This window comes from Anser brachyrhynchus (genome assembly GCF_964034855.1).
Source record: "Anser brachyrhynchus genome assembly, chromosome: 1".
Lineage (NCBI taxonomy): Eukaryota > Metazoa > Chordata > Aves > Anseriformes > Anatidae > Anser > Anser brachyrhynchus.
Window position 1 is genome coordinate 142,399,431 of NC_137694.1, and position 21,773 is coordinate 142,421,203.

At 40.3% G+C, this 21,773-nt stretch overlaps 1 protein-coding gene across 10 annotated transcripts in view; it reads right to left on the reverse strand.

The window, feature by feature from the left end:
- INPP4A (inositol polyphosphate-4-phosphatase type I A) overlaps positions 1–21,773 on the reverse strand; it is a 52,678-nt gene that overhangs the window by 24,064 nt on the left and 6,841 nt on the right. For 3 of the 10 annotated variants that reach the window (XM_080575501.1, XM_080575499.1, XM_080575497.1), the window contains exons 7-16: positions 20,955–21,045; positions 20,156–20,303; positions 16,782–16,912; positions 16,326–16,430; positions 15,419–15,527; positions 11,373–11,390; positions 8,586–8,769; positions 7,019–7,237; positions 3,954–4,092; positions 727–759 (exon numbers count right to left, since the gene is read on the reverse strand). In XM_080575501.1, coding sequence (XP_080431627.1) covers positions 727–759; positions 3,954–4,092; positions 7,019–7,237; positions 8,586–8,769; positions 11,373–11,390; positions 15,419–15,527; positions 16,326–16,430; positions 16,782–16,912; positions 20,156–20,303; positions 20,955–21,045 — 1,177 coding nt within the window. Of the gene's footprint in view, positions 1–726; positions 760–3,815; positions 4,093–7,018; positions 7,238–8,585; positions 8,770–11,372; positions 11,391–15,418; positions 15,528–16,325; positions 16,431–16,781; positions 16,913–20,155; positions 20,304–20,954; positions 21,046–21,773 lie in introns of all 10 variants that reach the window. The other 7 variants (XM_080575502.1, XM_080575498.1, XM_080575503.1 and 4 more) reach the window with 5 other exon arrangements.

Consider the following 21,773-nt stretch of genomic DNA (forward strand, 5'->3'; position numbering starts at 1 on the left):
ATAATGAATTTTATTCATTATAGTCTCTCTGAAGATGAAAATCACACCTGCACAGGGGCTTTATTTCCCATGGGTTTCACTAAACCCAGGAGCCCACGCTGTAACAATTCGAAGACTGAACCTTCACTGAACTCACATTAGCCAGTCTGAAATGGGAGAAATTACAGCCATCCAGCTGGGAGACCTTGTAACTGTAACACCAATGTACAGAAGCACAATGAGAGAGGAAAGACTAACAGCATGAAGAAAGTCTTCTAAATTCTGTATTCTGAAACATTAGATTTGCAGTGCCTGATACTGACTGGTTTGTACCATCACTCTTCTTGACTGCTCTGTGTTCTGTTCGAGTTCTCATTCAGAAAGGCAAGCTCAACAGCACATGTGAAAGGACATGTCTGAAAGATCATTAAGATCAGACCCTCACAGACTTCAGTGACATTTGGAAAATCATTGTCACCCGCATTAGTTTGCTAAAACATGTCAACTGGAGAAACCGAAGTGACCATTAACAAGCGTTCTCCCACAGCTGAGAAGTTACCAGATACCTGCTTGCACTATTATATGGGTAAATAATCGCTTCTCGGTATCTTTAGGTAGGTCATGTGATATTGCAGAGCATTACCATTTGAAAATGGTCGTTCTTAACAGCAAGGCAGTTGTTCAGTTGTAAATTATGAACAAAAACTTGCAATTTTCAGAAGAAGCAGAAGCCATGAACGCACATACCTGGGCCAGATTCTTCCGGAGCGGGGCTGCAATCTGCACAGAAATGGAGGGGCAACATGCATGATTAAGGAGCGGCAACACAGTCCCAACATAAGCAACTCAAATGCTCAACGCCAGGGTTCTCAAACACTTTCGCTGACTGAACAGGAGCTCAGCAGATACCTGTGGGCCCTGAGGGCGTGGGCTGCCTCCTCCACTCCACTGTTTCTTTTCAGAGAGACCCGAGGATGGGGACTTGGAGGAAAGCCAGTACCTGCTAGCTCAGGAGTTCGCTGTGGATTACCAGTGAGTGCACTGCCAATCCCCAGAGATCCACAGGGCACAATTTGAGAACCACTGGTCTAGTGCAATTATAGAATAAGCTGGCTGAAAGGCTGCTAAACAGAATAGCAAAAGACTAGCAGTAAATTCAATGCACTTAACAGAAAAAGGCATTAAGGCACCCACACTGCGAGAGTAATAGAGAATCGTTACCATGCTATTTTAGACACATCTCTGTTATACAATTTCTAAGAAAGGTAACACAAAAATTAGATTGTATATTGAGGGCTGAAACCTCACGAGAGAAGCCTGTAAGTGTGTCACGCTCACTTCGGTGGGAAGAACAGGCTCTCAGATGAAAAAACACTGCAGTGCAGTGCAAAGAGTAAAAGGATAATATATACCCTGCATACACCTGCGTTTTTGAAAAATAGTTTATTCAACTGGCAAGATTTAAACTTCTCCTATTTATATCTGGATTCACTACTCAATGAATTATGAATTCCAAAATAACAACAGAAATATCACATTCGATTTTATGCATTAGGGCAATCAGCTGAGCTATACAATCTGGGATAACCTCTCAGTAAATTAAAACTCATATTCATTAAAGATGCTATATGATCCCATGCAATTTTAGTAATGAATACCTATACCTCTAAATAAAATAAAATAAAATAAAATAAAATAAAATAAAAACAAAACAAAATCCCTTAACTCTTCTTTCTACTATTTCAGGCAGTATTTTCTATACAATCATCCATTTACAGAGAGATGATCTAGAGTATTACAATAACATTCTGGTCTCTACCAGTTCTATCTTGATTTGTTGTTTCTTACATTGTTTAAAAAAATAAATTCTGGCTGCTATCTGTTCAGTGTCATTTATTCAAAACTCAGAATTACTAACAAAAAAGCGTTAGTTCTTTAAATATATGAGAAGTAAAAGCTTTAAATTTTTCTGATTCTAAACTTAGAGAAAGGATCTTCTTTGTCTCTCAGTTTTTCCTGTGATCAGCTGTGGAAAGTGACACAGAAAGGGAATTAGAGGCCAGGTTTGGTGTGGAGTCGATGCAAAGCTTTATTTATTTATTTATTTATTCCATAGGAACCTGTTCCTCTGTCAAAAATACTGACTATTGACTAGGAACAAAATCTTATGAGAATGTGATTGAGAACTTGGCTCACTCTGGCCTTACAGAAAACTTCCCATGTGCAATTCAAATTCCTCATTAAGACCAGGTACCTAAGAAACAGGATTGCCTCTCCAGGATTTTTTACATTTGCTCAACACTGGTCAACAGTCAGACTTCAGGTTTAGCCCTTATGCTTAGGTAGCAATGGGAAACAGCACCAAGCCCCATAGCTTTAAAGCTTGATACCGCTTTAATATTGCACAGGTATCAAGATCCTGAGCAGATGTAAGATTGACTGAAAATGCTGAGTAAATGGAAAGAAAATGACTATTCTAAGATGCTTTCAGCATAGAATTGCCTTGGGAAAAGCTTCTGATATTACCCACAACAGATTCTTCCTTTTTTTTTTTTTAATATTAACAATGCAAAACTGGTAATCATTGATATGAAGGTACATTGAAGTTTACCGATAAAACTTTCATGTAAATACATACCAAACTTCATATAAACTAGCCAGCAAATAAAAGCATTTAAAGGTGTCAAACTGCTAGAACAAACTTAGTCAAAGATTAATAGAGAACACATTCTGAAACAAGAGCCAACTCTCCTATTATGCTCTCCTTTACAATACACAAAAATGTCAGTCTAATCTAGAAAAATATGGTCATTTAAAATACTAAGCAAAACATACATTAACATGTAACAAGAGCTTTACAAAGATATTTAAACATTTATTTTAACTTTCTTCTTGTTTTCTTTTTCTTAAAGGTATTGCCTTCTAACTTTTCTGCAACATTACCAATGGAATGGACGTGAAGTCACAGACAGACACTGAGGGACAAAGATCCATCAAACATAAGACATAACAGAAGGAAACAAAAACACAAACCAATCTTGCTATAGCTTAATTTGGCATACCTGCTCTATTAAGTGGTCATATCATAGTGACCACATGTAACGAATGTGAGAGTAAATCAAAGAAGTACATATAAAAATGAAATAATTTTGAAATTTAATGCAAGGCTGCCTTAAACTGGTAAGGGTCCCTCTCATTCGCATGTTCGTGGTAACATGCAACTGCATTCAATACAGCATCCACTTTACCTCAATTTTTGTTAGGATTATTCTACTGAGAGCTTGCACTGCCAATTCTTACTTTCCAGCTACATGAAGTCTAACTAACTGAGTCCTTCAGCACTACAGCTTTTGATAATTTGGGTTAAACTCCGGTAGGTTCATGCAAGTTGAGTTCAGTCTACATGGGACTACTTGGCTCCCCTCCTACACTTTGGCTGCTCAGTTGGGATGATTCATGTTGCAGTAGTATTTGCACTTCTCTCACGTTTTATTTAATCTTTTATAGAGGTTCACCATTTTAAGCTTTGCCGCAAAGAAGATGAAGCTAAGAGGAAAGCTACACATGCTAACCCAAACCTCTGCTTTGCTAGCTTAAGACACCCAAATGTCACTGTCATCAGTAGGAGATTTAGCAATGATTTCAGTGGGATCACGATTTCAAAGTAAGTTACGGACTTAGCAGCTCCACGTACGCCACCAGCCCTCTCTGCCTGATGTCAGTGCCTAACAACACCACCGAACTAAAAACACATGGAAGGATGTAACAGAGGCGTAGGAACGATGCCAGCGCACAGCGAGAGAGCAGCAGTGAGAAGCAGTGTCTGGCATACGCACTTGTCTTTGTGAGAGAATGGCATGCACAGGATGGTGTGGATGATGGTGGTGGTGAGGATGATGATGGTGGTGGTGAGGATGATGAGCTCTCATTTAAATCTTCTGGATTTATCCAGTAGGCACGAGTGTCACGATTACCTTTCTTACTAGTACAGCTGATGTCGCACTGGAAAACATCTTCACAGCTGTCACTTTGCAAGCGCTCTTTCTGGAGAAGTTTGTCCACTCTTTGTATAATACACTCCAGACTTTTGTCAACATTCAACCAAACTTTCTCCTTAAAAGAAAACATTCCTTTCTCAATTTAATAAGAAGAGACATTAGGTAACAAATCCCTTGGCAATATATTTCCTCCAATGATTTCAGTCCCAATTCCTCTGCAAAGTTTCCTCTGGGCAATCATGCTTACATTTGTGCACACACAAGCTCTGTATATGTAAATAACATACACGATCAAGTCAGCAACATGTAGTAAAATCAATGAGTGTTAAATTGCAAAACTATTTTCAAAGTAAATTTGCTGAACAATTTTAAGTGCCTCTTCCTTCACCAATTAGTCGCATTTAAAGTTGCACTATTGTTTATTCTTTAGACTCTAATGTTTGACTAGGAAATGCCTAATCACTTTTGCTGACAAATGTTTACATTTCTCCTTTAAAGTTGTATTTCCTTAAGGCCCAGAGCAATTAAAATTCAGTGACAGCCTCTCCTCCCTTCAAAAGGATAGCAGAAGCTGACATCCTCCATTCTTTTCAAAGCTAGGATCAGATAGGAAAAAAAAAAAAAAAACAACTGGCATTCCCTTATAAACAGGGATGAGCCCAAAAGCTAGCTAAATGCAGAAAATATTTTAAAATCATTTTAGAAATTTGATCGAAGACTTGTTAAGTCAGATACAGTGGGTGTGTCTGCTCTATGTTTAAAAGTGGTTATTTCTGCAAGTGTAAATGCTACTTTTAGAAAAGCTGTTGAAAGGAACTGAGATGGGGCCCTGGGCAACCTGATCTAGTGGATGGCATCCCTGCTCATGGCAGGGCGGTGGAACTAGATCTTTAAGGTCTCTTCTGACCCAAGCCATTCTAGCTTTCTATGGGATGAAGGAATAAAAAGACACAATATGTACAAATATGTATTGGGTTTACATGGCATGGTTTTGGTAGCAGGGGAGCTGCAGGGTTGGCCTCTGTGAGAAGAATCCAGCAGCTGCCCCGTGTTAGGTAAGGGCCAGTTTCAGTCAGCTCCAAAGGGGCCCACCACTGCCCAGGGCCAAGCCAGGGAGCGACGCTGGGTGGGCCTCTGGGAGAGCAGAGTTAGGGAAAGGGGAAAAAAAAAATGCTGCATAACAGCAGCTGGGAGAGAGGAGTAAGAAAACGTGAGAGAAGCAGCCCTGCAGCCCCCCAGGTGAGTGCAGCAGGAGGGCAGGAGGTGCTCCAGGCACGCAGCAGCAGTTCCCCTGCGGCCTGTGGAGAGGCCCCTGGTGGAGCAGGCTGTCCCCCTGCAGCCCATGGGTCCCACACGGAGCAGATCTCCACGCTGCAGCCCGTGGAGGAGCCCCCGGTGGAGCAGGTGGCTGTGGCCTGGAGGAGGCTGCGGCCCATGGAGAGCCCCCGCAGGAGCAGGCCCCGGGCCGGAGCTGCAGCCCGTGGAGAGGAGCCCACGCAGGAGCAGGGGGTCTGGGGGGAGCTGCCGCCCGTGGGGGACCCGTGCTGGAGCAGTTTGCTCCTGGGGGATGGACCCCGTGGTACGGAGCCGTGTGGGAGCAGTGCTTGAAGAGCTGCTGCCTGTGGGCAGCCCCCGCAGGCTCAGTTCGGGCAGGACGGCATCCCGTGGGAGGGACCCCACGGGGAGCAGGGGCAGAGAGGGACAGTGAAGGCACAGCAGAGGAGAAGCACTATAGTCTGACCACAGCCCCCATTCCCCATTCCCCTGCACCGCTCAGGGGGAGGAGAGAGAAGAGGGTGGATATGGGGGAAGGTGTTTTTAGTTTGCTTTAAGTTTCTCACTGCCCTAGCTTGTTAGCAATACGTAATAAATAATTAATCTCCCTATGCTGAGTCTGTTTTGCCCGTGATGATAATTGTTGAGTGATCTCCCTGTCCTTATCTCAACCCCTGAGACTTTTCCATTGCATTTTCTCCCCCCTTCCCTTTGAGGAGGGGGAGTGACAGAGCAGCTGTGGTAGAGCTCAGCTGTCCAGCTGGGTAAAAACACCACAGTCAAATTATCTAAAATGTTTCTGGAATACCTACAAAGATTCAGAATGATCTACCATTTTGTATTGCAGAAAAACTTATTCAACTATACTGTTAATTGAAATAATAGCAAGAAACACTTTATGAATAAGAAAGATGACAATAATTCTATACAGATGCCTTTTTCCTATATAAATCAGAGTAACAGATAAAATTACTGTATCGTATTGGTATCTAATGAACTGAATCGGCCTTATTAGTATCTCATCATTTTGAGTCTGACTCTAAGTCAAAGCATGCCAGAACAATTAAAACAAACAAGGATGCATTTCAAAAACAAATCGGATCTCATTTCTAAAGTGGAATTGCACAATATTAATCATTGTTTTAATTTATCTTGACTATTTTTGAGATTTAATTTACTTCTGTTTATATTACACAATGACAAAATTTACACAGGCCAAGTCTCATTTCAATTGGCAGTGTGGTATGGAAAACCATTTATATTCTTTGTGCAAACAGTTTTTAAAAGCTGTTCATAATCAAAACAGAGATGGACAGCGAGTTCTAAATATTTAGATGAGAATATAAAACCAGAGAAAAGTTTGGAAGGCTGAACTGTATAGCTAACACACACAAAATATGCTTTATTTTGGAGAAGTTTAAGAGCCCTTTGTAGTACGGTCAGTTTACTTTAAACGCTGTTTACTTTCCCTTGGAACTGACTTAAAAAAAAATGCACCAATTGTAGCGATCTCTGATGTTTAGGAGACTGAGAATTATTTATTAAGGCCAGTTTACATCTCCATGCCAAGGAGTAAGTGCGCATAGGCTGGAGAGTTTCTTTTCTTGTTGACTAGTACCTCCGGTAGATGAGTAAGACGCATAAAAATATACTCCAAAAAAAAATCCTATGCATATCTGGTGAGCAGTTACAAACATTATAAATAACAGAACAGAGAAAAACAAAAAATAGGAAAAAATATTCATCACTCCACTGAGCAAACATACCCATTCCTCTTCATGCCAATCCACCTGTAGAGAAGATCGGCTATTTCTTCCTGTCCATCTGGCCACAAGTGTATCTTGATCATTCCTCAGCATCACTTGTTCCCCTTCTCCAGAGGTTGGAGATGCCTTTGAGGCTATATAATCTGGCCTTGCAGCATTCAGTCCATGTATTGAATTTGCCAACAGTTTGCAGTCACAGACTGTGACAAGTTGCCGGGTCTAAAAAGCAATAAACCCCTCAAATTTTAACACCTTTCTATTATTCTACATACAATTTATACTACATTCTTTCACAGAAATAAATAAATAAATAAACCACACTAGTATCCTATAAAAGAAAATAGCCACTGTTTAGGAATCTATGAGGTGCCTTTAAATCATTTTATACCATGGCCTTAAAAAGCTATATGGGGTACCAAAACACAAAGGGTACATTTCCAAAGTCTGTACTACTACACTAGCCCTGCTGTTGATGAAAATTTCGCTAATAGATGTGCAATTCTTAGCATTTTTATTTGCATTTCACCCTGCATTTGATGAAAGTTTAGAACAACATGCAGACATTTTTATAGCCCACACTATAGTTACCACACCAGACGGACCATGCTTAAGCCCCACCAACCTGTCTCAAATCACAGCAATTAAGAGGAAAAGTTGAAGTTATAACTCACGAATCAATATAACCTGCTTCCTTATTTAGTAATGTTATATCAAAAGATTTCTATAAGTTATGTGAATATGAAAAGGCTCTGGCCTGTTTGTCTATTAAGAAAACAAACTTCTCTTTATATATACACACTTTGTCCAGCTTTAGAAAATCCCACAGATTAGTTATACACACTGTAGTCATTTAGAGTGAACGTTATAACTAATACATTTACATGTGGTCACATTATCTTTTGCGGTCTACAAAGCTGTATACATATCCCCTCAGCTGGAACAATTTATGGCAAGGTGATCTGACACTGCTATTCCTGCCATTTACAACCTTCAGATCTGCTTCTGGGACAGAAGACATCACTAAAACTGTAGTTGTTTTTATCTCTGTAAATAAGATTGTGTTCAGATGTGGTTTCAGTCTGTTTTCTGCTAACAGCTATCAAAAAATAACTGATTGACATCACTAATTCAGGCAAAGGCTGTCACCGTTATTCCTTATTTCACCAGTGGAACACTAAGAAGAGCTTGATATACTTAAGTTTTGTCCTGTTGCTGCTGCTTGACAGGTGACTTGGGAATTTAAAAAAAGGTGGTTATGGAGAAAAGTGTATAAAAGAAAACAAACAAATGCTCATTTCTGGAATAGGACAACTGAAGAGAGGCAAACAGAGGACATTGCTCTTCATTGCACTCTCAAGAGGAGGTGAAGGCAAAGGAGTGTGAAGAGTAGGAGAGAACCCAAATAAAATGCAACAAATTCTAAAAGCTAGTCTGATTTCGTTTTTTATTTAGGACTATGCATATTACAATACACTACTGAAAAGGTAAAATAAATGTTTCAAGAAAATTTACTAAAGAAGGGTTAAAAAAAGGTGTGCTTCAGTGTGAAGATATATTATTGTCCTACCTTATCTGCCAGGATGGCAAGTGTTCTTTCAAGGCCATTAGCTGATCTGTCCTTGGCAGCTCTTGAAAGCCTTTCTGCATAGTAGCTGACTTGAGTTTTCAGGGTGTTGATTTGTGCAATAATTTCCTTTGCTCTAACAATGTCCTGGGGGATGTATATTATAGACTGGGAACCTGTTGAAGTGCTGAAAAAGAAAGATGGATTTAAGGCGGAAAAATGCTCTAGAGGTACACACATTACGGCAGCATGCTGGGGAATTAATGGCAGACAACAAAATTTTACCTGAGCTAGCAATCAACAGTGAAAGGCCAGTGGGCAATTGCACAGCAGGAACATGATCCTAGAGCTTTCTCTGCCTTTACTGAAAGGCAGATGCAGATTTACTCATCCCTTATGCCAAGTGACTGTGGGCAGAGCGTGTATACCAGAGGGACAATTTTGCTGATGAGATAGATTTTACTGTCAGCGACAGAACCAGCGTTTGCAATGACAGCTTGCCCCATTCTCCCTCTCCTTACAACACAGACACTTCACTGAGGCCTGGTTTGCAAAACAGTATTACCACACAGCTATCAGTGCTGTGAAAAGAAAATCTGCACTATTTCCAATACAGAAATGGCACCCAGGTCTGTAACGGAGACAGTGTAGTATTAACAAAAATTCCTTCTGCTAGCATATCCTTCCCTCTATTGCAGGCCTGACTGGAGTTACAGCAGGAAAATCAATCTTATGATATATCAAACACAAATTGTATCTCTAGGCTAGTCCGAGGCCTCCATCCTTTGTTTAGCCTCTGTTAGCACACCCTCACTCTACTAAACTAGGGACCTGGTAAAACTCTAGCACAAGCTCAGCTGTAAAAAACTAGCTTTTTCCATCTAGGAAAGCAAATTATAAAAATATTATACTACTAAATTATATAAAACTATTGAGGTAAAACGTATCTTTATATTGGTACACTGCAGGTCCACTAAGACCATTTACCTGGTAGTGGAGAGGATGAATGTTCACGTGTTGTTTAGACACCTACAGAAGTTGCTTTCCTAACCTAAGACAGATGTTGACTCTCTCTCTCTAACTGATGGGGAGATAGTAGTTAACTCATCTAAAGGATGAGTTAATCCTACCTGATGGAAAAAGAAAAAAAAAATCACAAAAGCTGCCTTCTAGCTTAGGAAATTAATTTAAACTGAAGTTAATTAAAAGGGCACAGCTATTTGGAACCAACCCACCCACCACCTCTCCTTTTGCCAGACAAAAGACTCTTTTTCCCTGGAGGGAAAGCTACACGAAGATCAAGACTTTACTTCAGCTCCAGCTGTGACAAGTGTGATGCCCGTTCATGACGTGGCATCAAGCACGAGCATCCATTCTCTATTATCTTAATTACACTCTTTTTTTTCCACTCACAAATGGTTTCAGTGTGGTCACAGCACAGACGAACCTGCTGTGAGCATCGATCTCAGCACTGCCTGAAGGACACAGCAATGCCGAGGGACTACACAGAGAGGAGCTTCTTTTCCAGGCACAGTTGCCTCAGACCGCTACCTCTGGGAAATGTGAATTCCTCTGCTATTCCTAGAGTGATACCATTCATTTCTGCAGTGTCTCTGTGAGGTAATACAGGAGAGTTGCATGAGGCACGCTTTAAAATCCACAAATACCAGTTCTTGCCCCTTACTAGGTATTAAGGCAAGGGGGAACTTAATCCCTTATCTTGTTTGAGCTCTGTTACAGGAAAAGATGGGGGATTCATTTTCCAAGGATAGGACATAATGCAGAAATGATTCTTGAAAGAGTTTCCTTGTTTGTGTCCCTCTGGTTACCCACCTGAGTGGAGCAGAGAACAACCACTGCCCAGTACTGCTATGCTATATAGCAAATTAATCTTAGCTTTTAGGTCTTTCTTTGAACGTGATTTGTGCTCTGTATTGACAAGTGATCTTAGTGACAATTCCTCTGAGCAATTTCTTTCCACAACAACGTGGACAACATGCACAAAGATGTATTTGGCAGGAAAGGCCATGCAGCGTATTGAGATCTGATTTAGAATTATTACATCTTCAATCACAAACATTTGCTGGGATGACTGGGGGAAAATTTTATGGCATAAAGTTCACATAAATTCACCTTCCAACCTGCAATTGCTTTTTCAAATGAACAGCTCTCATTGCATAATATCAGGAAGCTGGAACACTGGATTAAATGCTCAGTGAATTAGGGGTTCAACCTTTAATACAAGCAATTTAGAGAGAACTTCTGCACTGTTGAACCATCGAGTAATGTTTCATTTTCATAGCACTGAGCACCACAACATGAAGAAAAATAAACAAGAGTTAAGTGGAAATGTTTAAATGCAGACATAGATCACAAAAATATAACCTATGCCCAATCTATTGCTACAAAGGTTCAAAAATCTGTAGCATTGTCTTAATTATCTTTCATCACTGGCAGAAGGTTTCTCTCTGGAAATAACAGAGGAAAAGGTACAACATCCTCGTGCTCTGTTCTTCAGCTTTCTAACTTCTTATACTCAGAGAGAGCCAGGAAGCTGTTCATTATAAGCAAACATTGCAGATGAAATGAAATTCATTCACACATTGTGTTCTACAAAGCAGCTATGATTATTTAGAGCACAATTAGGGATGCCATGATGCATGACATTAAAAAGCCCTGCACACATTAAAACACACCAGATCTCTGCCAAAGAAAAGAAAGAAAAGGAAAATAAAACAACCCAAAGAACATAAGCTCTCTCTACAGAACTCTCAGAAACAGAAAACTCACCAACACTCCTCATAACTGCTAAAAAAAACAAAAACCAAAATAAAATTAGCAGATTGTTAGCAAATACCAAAAGCAGAAAACAAAACAAATGCTCGGGGAAATAACATATTTGTGTCATCTTTTCAACAAGGCAGGTACATATGATTAAACTTTTAAGCAAAAAAACACAGATTGCCAGGGGACTGTGTGTTGTTTTGGGAAATGTTGGGGATGCAGTACACACAATTTTGCCAGTGAAAGGAGAAAGAACTGAACAGTATCTATATAACGATGAAATTGAGGAGATGGAACTCAGTTCTACTATAGTGTTTTTATGATAGCATAGAAATAATTAAAAGAGCCATCTTACCAGGGAGATCCTAAAATTGTATTTTATATTAACAGCCAAGATGAAATTCGTATCTCCAGAGTGGTACAAAGAATAGCTTACTGGCATATCTTGAGTTAGCTATCAAGACATGGCATTCATAACACAATGCATTTTTTAATCAATAATCCAAATTAGAATCTCACTCCCGATGTGTTTTAGGCTAGTAGGGCCCCCTGCAATAGCAAACCCTAACTTCTTGGAAATATACGCCTTAAAATCAATACTGATGTATACAGAGCTAAAGGACTAGCTACAACTCCCCTAGCTTCAGACACCTATAACCTAGATGTACCTATACCCTATAACTTTAGCTAGTCTTGGTCTCTTTGCGCAGTCCATGGTAAGAAGCAGGACTTACTGAAGTGCATCGGATTTACCTGGCACGCTGTTGGCAGTGGGGCATGGCATGGGTGGCCTCTGTGAGAAGGGGTCAGGGGCCACCCCATGCTCCAATGGCCCCACCGCAGGGCACAGCTAAGCCCCGCAGCCATGCTGGTGACACCTCTGGGAAAATGTGTGTAAGAAAAGGTGAAAAAAACATCTGGCGGAGAGAGGAGGAGGGAGCAAAATCGGTGAGTAGCAGCTGAGGAAGCACTAAGGTCAGAGCAGGGGGTTCTCCAGGCGCCTGAGCAGACATCTCCAGCAGCCAGAGGAGGACACATGCTGGAGCAGATGGGTATTCCTGGAGGGCTGTTGCCCACAGAGGACCTTCTGAAGCAGAGAAGTATGAGGGGGAAGGAGTGGCAGAGGGAAACTGCAATGTACTGAATATAACCCCTTTCCCACCTCCGCCTGCCCTGAGCCACTCGGGGTAGGGGGAGAGGAGACTGCAGCAAAGGAGTGAGATTGACCTTGGGAGACAGGGGAGAAAAGGTGCTGCTTTACTGTTTGTCTTTCAGCTACTCACTATCTGAATCTGTGTTAATTGACAGTAAGCTAATTTTCCCCAAGTAAAAGTCTGTTTTGCCTGCAATAGTACTTGGTAAGTGATCTCCCTGTCTTTATCTCAACCACAAGCTTTTCCATTCCTGTTTATTTCCTATTTCTTCCCTCTGTCCTTCTGGAGAGAAGGGGGTGGCAAGCAGCTGGCTGGGAGTTTGGCTGACCCACCACATGCAGGTATCTACCATGTCCCCCGCTGACTCTGGAGGCAACCCAAGATAACTAGCTCAGATGTTTACATCTGCACTGAGGATATCTAAAGATGAAGGACGTGAATTCTACCACTCCTGACTGAAACATTGTCTTTACCTGCAGATTTCTGCAGACTGTTGTTGTTGGGAGTGTCACTGTTTTTTTTTAAACACCTACTCAAATGGAAGAGACTCTTTTGTATTAACTGAATTTGTTTTGCACTTGTTCATATTTTCTTTTTTTTTTTTTTTGTAGCCCATAGAGATGGTTTTACACTTTAAGCTCATGACAGGAGGGTTCAATTATACAGTACAAGGTCTTTCACAGTGTATTCTGTTAGCCTCAAACATCAGAGCACTTCATTTTTTTGTGTGCTTTCTACATTCCCAAATAATGAGTGTAGCAACTGCTCCAAGACAGAAATGCCTACTTAAACGGAATAAACTGGCTGAAATGGAATGCCTGATTCTCTGTTCTGCTGCATCAAAAATCTACTCTGATTCTCTGGACAGATACACTATACGTGCCTCCTTGCTTTTAGATGACTAGGAATAAATTGCTACACTACTGTTACCTGTCTTCTAAGTGAATGCTGGAGAAACAAAATTCCCCCCAAACTGATTCTACGGGGTAGCCGAAGAAGGGCCCACAACCTGTGTAATCTTCTGCTGAGCATACTACCACAGAAATGTTATTCTTCAAATATGGAACCTGCAGTTTTAATGGACCCAGAAAGAACAGTTCAGTAACACTTACAGGAAAAGCACTGGGTAGAAATTAAGCTCTCTGATGAGCTCAGTTATTGAGTGAGAAGAAAAAAAGAAAAAAAGAAAAAGAAAGACATGGGAATTTAGATATTGCAGGAGTAAGGCCCACTTAAGTACCTAACCTAATAGAAGGGAAGTATTTCAGAAAGCAACAGTGGTGTCAAAAGAATGGGAAAAGTAAGCCTAGCCTAACAGTGTTTCCTGGTTTACAGTTTTCCCTAGTCCCATCCTAGCACACTCTTTAAGTTGGGAATAATTGCACCAGGCATATTTTTGCACTTTTCTTTCCAGTACATATCTGACTGATGTCCACAGGATGTTGTTACTCATTATCAGCTGCCAAAACTGATGCTGCACTTGGCAGATCAGCTCCGAAGAGTATAAATCCTTTCTTTGGAAGGGCATTATAAAACTCTCCTTTCCCTGGCTACAATGACTCTGTATAATGCTGCTCTCGCTGTTCCTCCAATTCTCCATACTGCAGCAAAACTAATGCAGACCCAAATGATATTATCTTTTCCTTAGTAATTGGCGTGGATGCCATGCAGTGTCTCTCAGAAATGCAGAATAGTTGAGATTGGAGGGGATCTCTGGAGGCCACCTGGTCCAACCCCTGCTCAGGCAGGGCTACCCAGAGCAGGCTGCCCAGGACCATCTCCAGGTGGCTTTTGATCTCCCGGGAGGGAGACTCCATAACCTCTGAGGGCAACTTGTACCAGTGCTCCTTCACCTGCATGGTAAAGTGCTTCCTGGGCTTTAGAGGGAGCCTCCTGCGTTCCAGTTTGCACCTACTGCCTCTTGTCTTGGCACTGGGCACCACTGAAAAGAGCCTGGCTCTGTCTTCTTTGCACCCTCCCCTTAGGTACTTATAGACATTGATGAAATCCCCCTGAGCTTTTTCTTCTCTAGGCTGAACAGTCATAGATCTGATCTCTCAGCCTTTTCTCATAGGAGAGATGCTCTGGTTCGTTCATCATCTTTGTGGCCCTTTGTTGGACTCTCTCCAGTATGTGCATGCCTTTCTTGTTCTGAAGAGCCCAGAATTGGATGCATTTCTTCAGGCATGCTCCCTTGATCTGCTGGCAACACTCCTAATGCAGCCCAGGATACCATTAGCCTTCTCTGCGTCAAGGGCACACTGCTGACTCTCCCTTTAGTATATGTGACCTTCCCATTTTCTGACTCTTCCTGTAGTACATGTGGTTGTACTGCCAGAGAGATCACTAGACAGTCCCTGAAGACAGGACCATGGAGGTCAAGTATCCTGCCTGTAGAGCGGAGTGAGGCCAGATTCAGAAGCCTAAACTGTACATAAACATTGAGGGAATATAGAAAAGCCTCAAGAGAAAAGCAATAAACACAAATTGTCAATGAGGCATTTGCCCATCAGGCACAGCTGTGGTTTGAAAGCACGATGTAGTGCAGCTGAAGAGCTTCTAAAGGAAAATTTTCTACGCCACAATTTGGTAAACTCAAACCCAACACTTAAAGTAGCTAAATAAATGAATCAACAAGTATTCAGGAAAATTAAAGATTTCACTAAAAGAACTATTAGTAAGGACCTATCATTAAACAAACAAATACGGTAATATAAAGGGGAAACTGTTTTTCCTCACCTCCTTTGGAAGAAAATATAGAACAATCTTCACACTGTATAGTAGAACTATTGAATGAGGTGCAACGAAAACATAGAATGGAATGTTTTTTTAAATCACTGAACATGGGCTGCTAGGAAAGGCCAAGATATCAGCTGACACAACAACATTTCTACTTACTGTTTCTTTGCCTCTTCAAATTTATGAAGCTTTTTCCGCAGGCCACCTGATTTAAAGCCTTGACAGTGAGCTGCTGGTGCTCCTATGGTGACTATGTCGTAGTTCTGATCTAAGATGGACAAAAAGGACTTACAGATGAAAGCTCATCATCTTTATATGAACAGTTGTGGAAATTCAAAAACTATTCTGTAAATAATTTTGTAAAGCATTGTGCCAATGTTTTGAAGGACATGTAAAACCCGTATTGTTTTAGAGGCCCTGGAAATCCATCAAGTACTTTTGAGGTAAAAGAACTCTACTTGAATGCAAGTCCTCCATTTCTTAATCTGCAAGTCTGACAGTGAAAAGGAAGCCTTGAGAATTGGCCTTTACACCCAAACTGCCATTACTGGAATTGCTCACATGGACACACGGGACAAGTGTGTGCCCATGGTTAGTAGGAATCTGGGAATCAGTGTTAAAAGAAGAGATAACTTAGATTATTTATGAAGAAACAAGCCTGACGTGAACAAACTGGTGTAATTTTGCATAACCCTACACGGTGACTCGAGAGAAAAAGCATACAAACTTAACAGTAATTAATGATCAGAATCTTTGCTATTCTGACACAAACCAAAACAAGTAGAAGTGACACAGCAGCTTAATCCAATATATTCCCTAGCACAAAGGCTGGCCTGTGTCACCTAGGGCAAAGTTAACTCCAAACCTTAGTTTTGCCACCTATAGAACAGGTATAATTATATCTACACATATTCTTTTGCAAAGAGTTTTGGAATCCAAGGATAGAAAGTGTTATACAAACGCCATGTAGTGTTAATACTACAGAGCAGTAGTTTGTGGAAACTTGACTATGAAAAAAGACAAAAGAAACAGAACAGTGTGAAGAAAGACATAAAGAAACAAATACCTGATCCTCCATCATCCTGGACTCTCATTCTCTGTATATGCAAATTCGTGGGAACAAATTCCAATTTTTTATCAGCTTTCAAGCTACTGGCTTTAAACGAAGGACCTGAGAAATGCAGGAGAAAAGTAAGCATAAAAACACTGCATCTGCCTATGTTAAAATACTCAAGGGGCTTCATTCATCATTGGCTACATGCTGAAAATAAAGCAGAGGAAAATAAATATAAAAAGATGTGTCTTTCTGTTAGTGTTTATAATTCCATACTCTAAGAGTAAAGATAGGGAATGAATAGAGTAGCAAATATTCCCTCACAAATAATAAAGAAAACTAATCTAAATAGTATTTTTTGCTCAAACTAAAACATTCCAGTTTCCCAATTTAAGATAAGCACTAACAGTCATGTTTGACAAGTATCACTTTAGTATCACTTTATTATGAAAAAGAAATCTTGCTGACCTTTATACTGATGCAGGTCAGTTAAATTTTCCTGATAGGTTAAAATAATCGTTTGGTACTGAGTTACTATCTGTCGACGAAGGCTTTCCCAACAAGGAGACAATTCTCCCAGTTCTTCTAGTTCACAAACCCTAGGGGAAAAAAAAAAAAGAAAAAAAAGAGAGAGGTGTTTAGCTCCATTGTCTACTTGACTGAGAATAAGTTTCACATTGTAGCAATGCAGCATTTTCCTCAGCTGATGCATTGTGAACTCACTCCTATTTAACCCAGTCACCAGACTGGGAATGCTCCCCACCGTATGTCTCAAAGCACTTCTGTTGAGCTCTGTCCCAAGGAACAGAGGTTCTTTGCAGGTTGAATACACCGTGTTTCCCCAGGAACCCAAGGTGTTAGTCAAAAGCAAAGCTTCCCACCTTCTGCAGGAGCCCTCAGATTATACGATGATTTGCAAATGATGAGCACTGCCATCATGTCAGGTGACTTGGGACAATGATGACCTTTTTAGGACACTCCACAGAACATTTATGGCTCTAAATTAAATCAGAGCTACGACAGACTGTAGCTGGGAGATAAGCACCTGACATTAGGTACAAGGAATATCTGTGCTGGCCAGATATATCTACATGACAGTTTTCAAGGCCAGGCAGGGAAGTCTTATGAAGTAAGGGAGGTGGTGGAGTCACCGTCCCTGGGGGCGTTTAAGGAAAGGCTGGATGTGGTGCTTAGGGACATGGTTTAGTGGGTGACATTGGTGGTAGGACCAGATGGTCTTGGAGGTCTTTTCCAACCCTAATGATGCTATGATTCTATAAGCATTAATAAGGGTTTGGAAAGACAGGAGGTAACCCAACAAAGCCTTCACCTAGGATTCCAGAATTTAGGCACTCAAGTTTCACTTTGGGTGGAATACAGGATGAACAAATCCCCCCAGATCTGTTTCCACTGTACCCTGACTGCCAAATTTTCAGTCACGCATGGCTATCCTATGTTACATAGTGTTCCCCAACAGCGCTGCTGAAAAAATATTCAGTGTATCTCATGTCATGCTTGTGACTATTGCCTTGTTGAACTAATACATTATTTGTAATAAAGAAGTGGGAAAAAGTAAACAAGTCAACATTAGACAGAATTCAACAGAATATTACCATAGAAAAGGTAGATCATCTGTCAAAATGATGTAGAAGTTTTTTTGCAGTTTTCTCAATATCCCTAATCCATAGCGCTAATCAATTGTCTATACAAAATTTGAGGCAGCATGTGACAGAATAATTTCTACCTACATTATTTAAGATATATTAGAAGGAGGCAGGTTTCAAAAAAACCCTTCATATTGATTTGCCAACAGGCAACACTGTAAACTACATGTATCAGTGTCTTGGAAAAAGACACTTCTAGTTTCATGTTATAAACTGTTTCTACATGATATGCTATAGTAACCTCCTTGTCCAGTTCCCTACTCAAAACACAAACAAACAAACAAAACAAACAAACATGCATTTGAGCCCAGGTCTTCCTGAAGTAAATTCACAGCTTAAAACAAGCTTCTTTGTTTACCCTATGAGGCTAAGACAGCAGGGGATGTGCATATCATAAGTAATTAGGTAGTCAAAATATCTCCCTCGTTATATGTTTCCTTTCAAAGAGCTCTGGACCAGAATGGCTTTATGTAAGTGACAGCAGCTGTGACTATCCAAGGGTATTTTAGAAGTCACCATAACGTTAAGACAGAAGCAGCTGTGCTTGTGTAGCTGCTCACCACTTTTCTGGGCTACAGCACAGAAACTGAAGAAAAGAGCACTTGGCCAAATCTGAGATATCCTGCTAAATACAAACTGTGACTGTGCTATTTCCCACACTAGAACAAAACAGGGCACTAATTCAACATGGACACAGCAGTAACACACCTTAAAGGAAAACAATTATTCATTGGAAATATAAAAGCACTGACAGAAAAGAATTCTGCATGTCACTGAGGGTCCCCTTGGCTGAAAGGAGAGAAGGAAGTCTTTCTCACTAATTACACAGAAATGGTGTTTACCTTTCAGCCATGCAATTTAGAGCATAAAGAATTATACTAGCAATCACCTGGGCTGTTACTAACCCCGAACTGTATGCAGTATGCATCCATTGATCTCTATATGACTTTAGCGAGAGCCTCTGAGCTATCATATGTTATGGCTAAGACTTTTAGGAACTTCACTGCCCACAGTCTTAAAGGAAGCCACATCTTTTTTTTCCCCATTCTCCCTGAATTCTCTTCTCCTTATCTTCAAGTCCTTAATACACATCTATCACAAATGGTACCTGACGGGTAAGCATGCCAACTGTTTACATTATCTTGACTGAACCTTGCACAGAATAGGTGCTTTTAAATGTACTGCAAGGAAAGCTGTAGAGAACCAAGTATAAAATAAACAATGAATAAATCATATCTAAATGTGTAATGGCACATCCCAAGCCCCTTCCACCACCAAGGATGTAGCAGCACTGCTATGCAAGATACATCATTCTTTCTCTAAAGTCTAAGAACTTAAAAGCCTTAACTTGACTTAACCTGACTACTCTTAAGTAAGTGCAGCCCTCTAAACAAAAGGCAATAGCAAGTAAAATCAGTGTGAACTTCAGAAACTCAGTTGTGTTGTGCAGTTTTTCTATACATTACAAAAAATCACTGCAATGTTCTTTTGAAGTTATCATTTTTGCAAAATATGAAAAATACTTGCTAACGCTGTAGACTGCTTCTGCCTCCTCATATGGATTAACACTTGATTTTCTTTCAGAACATCCCAAGAGGGTTGAAATGTTTTAATATAGGACACTGAGAGCACTGAATAGCTTTACTTTTAGGTAAGGTTGGGCTTAATTAGGCCTCTAGGAGAGGGATTCAAACGCAGCCAAAAACACACACTGAAAACTCAGAAATAAGGCTAAAATTCTTTTACCATCCCAATGGAAATCCTGTCTTTTCTAAAGAAGACATACACCGTTCTGTATGACCCTCTGTTTGCAAAGCACAGCCTACAAATGTAGGGAAGTAATACACATAAATGGGTAAGCTGCCTGGAAGAGAGATAACTGCTTCAGAAAGAAGAACAGATAACACCTAAGTGCAGATACTTGCAGTATGATCTTAATTGTTCAGTCTGCCAAGAATTTTCTTCCATTAACACCTCTGTATGCTCATGTTATCATATACTCAAGCCCAAACTCTGTACTTTGACACAAAATCTTGTTCACTGTAACAGCACAGTCAGCAAGTTGCTGCTTGTACTATTTCTCCTTCAGTGCTGCTGAAGCACAGATAAATTCCTTGGTAACTCAGTAACAGCCACATCACTGCTTTATTACCACATGTGAAACCAGTCCATACTCACCTTGCTGCATCCTCTTCTAGAAGAAGCTTCACGAACTGCCTGGGTATGTGCAGCGACAGCACGCTCTCAGCCATTTGCTCCAAGATTCTCAAGTGGTTTCCATCGGTGGTGGGGAAGCGATACATCCGACAAATGGCGCCACCAAACACTGAAGTAATAAAAACATGTTATTTAATCAGAGGGTTTGAGTTAAAAGCATACAAAGTCTCTCCTACTATTTTTTTTAGAGAGGCTTTGATTCACTAACATGCTGTAACACACTGCTATAAAAATCCAATTTAACTAGGTAGCCATCTAGCTTTTCCAAACAGGCACATTCTGCAATGATCATTCTTCCAGCATTCACATGAAAAGTCTCGAAATGATTTAAAACACTGGTAAGGAAATAAAACACAGATTCAACTTGTGAACTTTTATTTTCCTCACTTCCTGCACTTTCCTCTCATGTAAGCAGTTGCTGGAAAGCTAATCTTTCTTCAAGATAAAAAATTTAAACAACTGCTCTGCTTCACCCCACCCCAAAAAAATGCTTAGGAGTGGACTAGCAAATTTTATGGAAACTTTTATAGCACAATCAACAATTTAAAAAGTTTGCTTCTGTTGCTTTTACGACACAAAACGATAGCGCAAATGATAAAATAATTTATTCTTGTATGACCCTCAAATAGGCTGCTCAGTCAGCAGCCTGTTCCTATTCAAATGAAACATCTGCTTAAATGCCCTGGGGCCAAAGCAAAGAGCAAGAGCTTAGCTTTTACTGATGCTGAAAGCCTACTTGTTACAGTCCACAGCAGCTTACCAGATTTCAGTAGTGCATCTTTCCGTAATGAAGCATATTTGGATCTGATTCCTAAAGATTCTGTTAAACTTTCGTCAACTGGTAACACGGTCTAAACAAAAACAAACAAAAACAAACAATAAAGAAAAAAGCCTCAGTGCCAAGGCAACATGAAGTGATGACCCTATTAGACAGACTTAAAGGAAATATTCGACACAAGGCAGGTTTAAAAATAGATATTCCAGATATGTTCACTGCAAAAAAAAAAAAAAAAAACAAACTATCGCAGGTTGAAATAATAAATCCACTTAAATGCAACAATTTAAACATTCTTGTTCAATGCTACTGCAGTTTCAAATGCTGTAAAAAATTTCATCTAGTCCTTGAACTACTTAATGTTAGCACAGCTCCAGAGTCCTCAGAGCTACTCAAACATACGCCAGCTGTAGGTTTTTTCTGATATAAAGTGATACTGATACACATTGCAACTGTGATACACAGATATGGCTGCAATTATCACCAGTACATTCAGCACACAAGGTTTACAGAATTAAGCATATGTCTGGGTTGAGAAATCACCATACCTGTTCTAATAAAACTTTTTTTGATCACAAAAAAAAAAGCAGTATTCAAGTAACCTGTTCAGTTTTATTAAAATCTTTTATGCTACTTTTAAGATACGTTTTTAAAAGGTGCTTGGGAAAATTCTGGAAATTCTGCCTAATGTTCCCTGACCACCCCATACAGCTTTGCTTGATACCACTGTCCAATTCACAGTGTGCAATACCCCAGCTTAGTGAAACTGCTTGTGGATGCCTCAGTGTAGCAGGTGTACTAACA